This window comes from Austrofundulus limnaeus, unplaced genomic scaffold (assembly GCF_001266775.1).
Source record: "Austrofundulus limnaeus strain Quisiro unplaced genomic scaffold, Austrofundulus_limnaeus-1.0 Scaffold377, whole genome shotgun sequence".
Taxonomy (NCBI): Eukaryota; Metazoa; Chordata; class Actinopteri; order Cyprinodontiformes; family Rivulidae; genus Austrofundulus; species Austrofundulus limnaeus.
In genome coordinates this window covers 376762-379220 of record NW_013952779.1, presented here as the reverse complement: position 1 = coordinate 379220, position 2459 = coordinate 376762, and the positions used below count along the sequence as shown (strand labels likewise).

At 41.7% G+C, this 2459-nt stretch overlaps 1 protein-coding gene across 6 annotated transcripts in view; it reads right to left on the bottom strand.

Moving 5' to 3' along the window:
• Window positions 1-287: 287 nt before the first annotated feature.
• Window positions 288-2459, bottom strand: part of atl1 (atlastin GTPase 1) — a 56058-nt gene continuing 53886 nt past the window's right edge. For all 6 annotated transcript variants that reach the window (XM_014023574.1, XM_014023578.1, XM_014023576.1 and 3 more), the window contains one exon: window positions 288-1552. In XM_014023574.1, the coding sequence (XP_013879028.1) occupies window positions 1436-1552 (117 nt within the window). In that variant the 3' untranslated portion in view covers window positions 288-1435. The remainder of the gene's footprint in view (window positions 1553-2459) is intronic.

Sequence of the window (2459 nt, the reverse complement as noted above, 5' to 3'; positions counted from 1 at the left end):
ACTCACAGACCCCTGGGGGTCCTGGGACCCCCGTTTGAGAACCTCTGCTGTAAGGTACCAACCAACACTAACTGGTTTTACAGACATGTTTCTGAGTGCTGGAGGTGAACAGATTTAAACTGACACCTGTGGATATGATTTAAATAAAACCAGTAGTTTCAGTGTGTTGCTAACTCCTGGTACTTCACTTCTTTTAGATGAGATTAATGACTTTGTGTAAAAAGAACTATTTGGTTGAAAATATTCTCGACTTGTCCAAGTTTCTAAAAAAAGTAAGAAAGTCTTCATTTCAATAATTTGGTCCAACTTTATTTTTTTTCCTTTGAGTGATTTGAAGCAAAGCAGAGGACAGAAACGTTGGTTTGTTTCACCTTCAGAGGATTTTACAGGTTGAGAAAAGAAGAAATCAGTCATTTCCCCCCTTTTTCCCTAAAACAAAAGTTTGCTACACAACGTTAACAAATCCTTTTCTGACCAGTGAATGGATGAAATCTAAAACACGCCACAGGAAGTGGCTCCTGGACAGAAAGTGGAGTAAAATATTTGAAAGCGTCACTGATGTGGAAGACTGCAGCGCTGCTAAGTCCTCCACCAGAAACCTGCCGACTCCTTCAGGTCCACGATGATTCTGGTTCCATGTGTCCACATGATGAAACAGTTCTGGAGTGAGGATTCTTCCCCCTGTGGCCACGCCCACAAACGTTGCAGCTCTGCTCCCGCAGCCGCCACAGAAACGGCTACATTCCATGGGTTCACCCAAAGGTTCGGTGAGAAGCACAACAAGAGAACCGCTGGCCACGCCCCCTCCACCTCAAAGACCCGACAGCTCAACAGAACCACTGCGTAATTACAAAGCTGGAGACGGAGAGATCTGTGGGGTGATCTTTGACCATTTCAACATGGAGCTGCTCGCACTGAGATTTAAATAAGCCCACCCAAAACAAATAAATAATCTGCAGCATATCGAGTTCATGTGGCCAAAATTATTCTACATTTTATGGCACCTTGTACAACCATTAAAATATGTTTTAAATAAACAGTAGCTGAGCTTGAAGATGAGACATTATTTACCATGCAGGTGCTGCTGCTTCATTATTTAACACACAACATTCTACAGGACATTGATGTTTGTTAGAAACAGCACTAAACTTCAAAGAACAGAACAATCGTCACGAATGTGGAGTTTTACACATTTGGATATAGTTTGAAAAAAATTGTCTGCAACAGATGACTGAGAAACTGTGTGATATTCTGCAAACAGCTGACTGCAGTGAGAAGTATCTGTACACAGGTGTCTGCAGACTCCGCCCACTGAGGAGGGGCTTCTGACCTCATCGATGCATGAATATTATACAAGTGGTTACAGGTCAGAGTACGAGTGTCCCTCCCTCGTCCACCCCGAGGACATGTCTCCCTGCTGGACTCGGTCTTTGTCTCAGTCTCTCTTTTTGTCCCGCTCTTCCTCAGCTGCCTCGCCCACCTGAGGCCCGGGGAAGGCGTGGTGGTACAGGTGCCTGTGGTTGGCCGCTACATTATACAGCTTRTACAGAGCCTGTGGACCAAACATGAACATGGGGTTAGTCAATGTTTCACAAACATCCATGAGCTCTGCACCGTATTTTAGATCAAGTTTTCTACATATTGTCTGTGTATTTTATGAAACAGAAAAGATCATTGTGGAAATAAAATGACATTTTATTTGAAATTTGTTGTCACTTTTGGAAGTGACAATGGAAGCAAACCATAACCTGTGGAATTAGTTTTGTGCCTAAAAGATTGAGAAATACTTTTAGACCTGCGATCAAAATCTTAAAGCGACATTAGCTGCGTTTCCAATGACCATGAAAATGTGCAAATTAGAATTTAGAAAATAAATTTGCTCAATGGAAACACATCAATTTCAAATATATATATATATATACGTTTTTCAACTAAATGTTGTTGCGCTAGGATGAGGTGGTATTTCGGCCATCCATTCGGTTGGAGTCCACACGGGTGGAGAAGCAAAGCAGCGCTGCCTGAAACCTGACGTTCTGGTCTTTAAATACAGGGATCTTCAGTGCCTGGTACGCCCACTACAGGCCTATGGCTGAATCGCAGGCAACTCGTACAGAAAATATTTCTCCTAATGAATTTATAATGGTTTTATCTATAGCTGCGTTTCTATTGACCATGAAAATGCGCAAATTAGAATTTCGAAAATAAATTTGCTCAATGGAAACACGTCAATTTCGAAAAAATATGTGTTTTTCGACAAAATGTTTTTGTGCTAGGATGAGGTGGTTTTTCGGCCGTATCGAAATTGATGTTTTTCACAAAACTGCAATGGAAACACTTTTTTCGCATCACGGGAGTCACGTGATCAACAACCGACTGTTTCTACTGGTGAAAAAGACGATGACGAAGACGATAACAGGAAGTAGAAGTAGTAGTAATATCACAGAAGTAGTATAAAATAG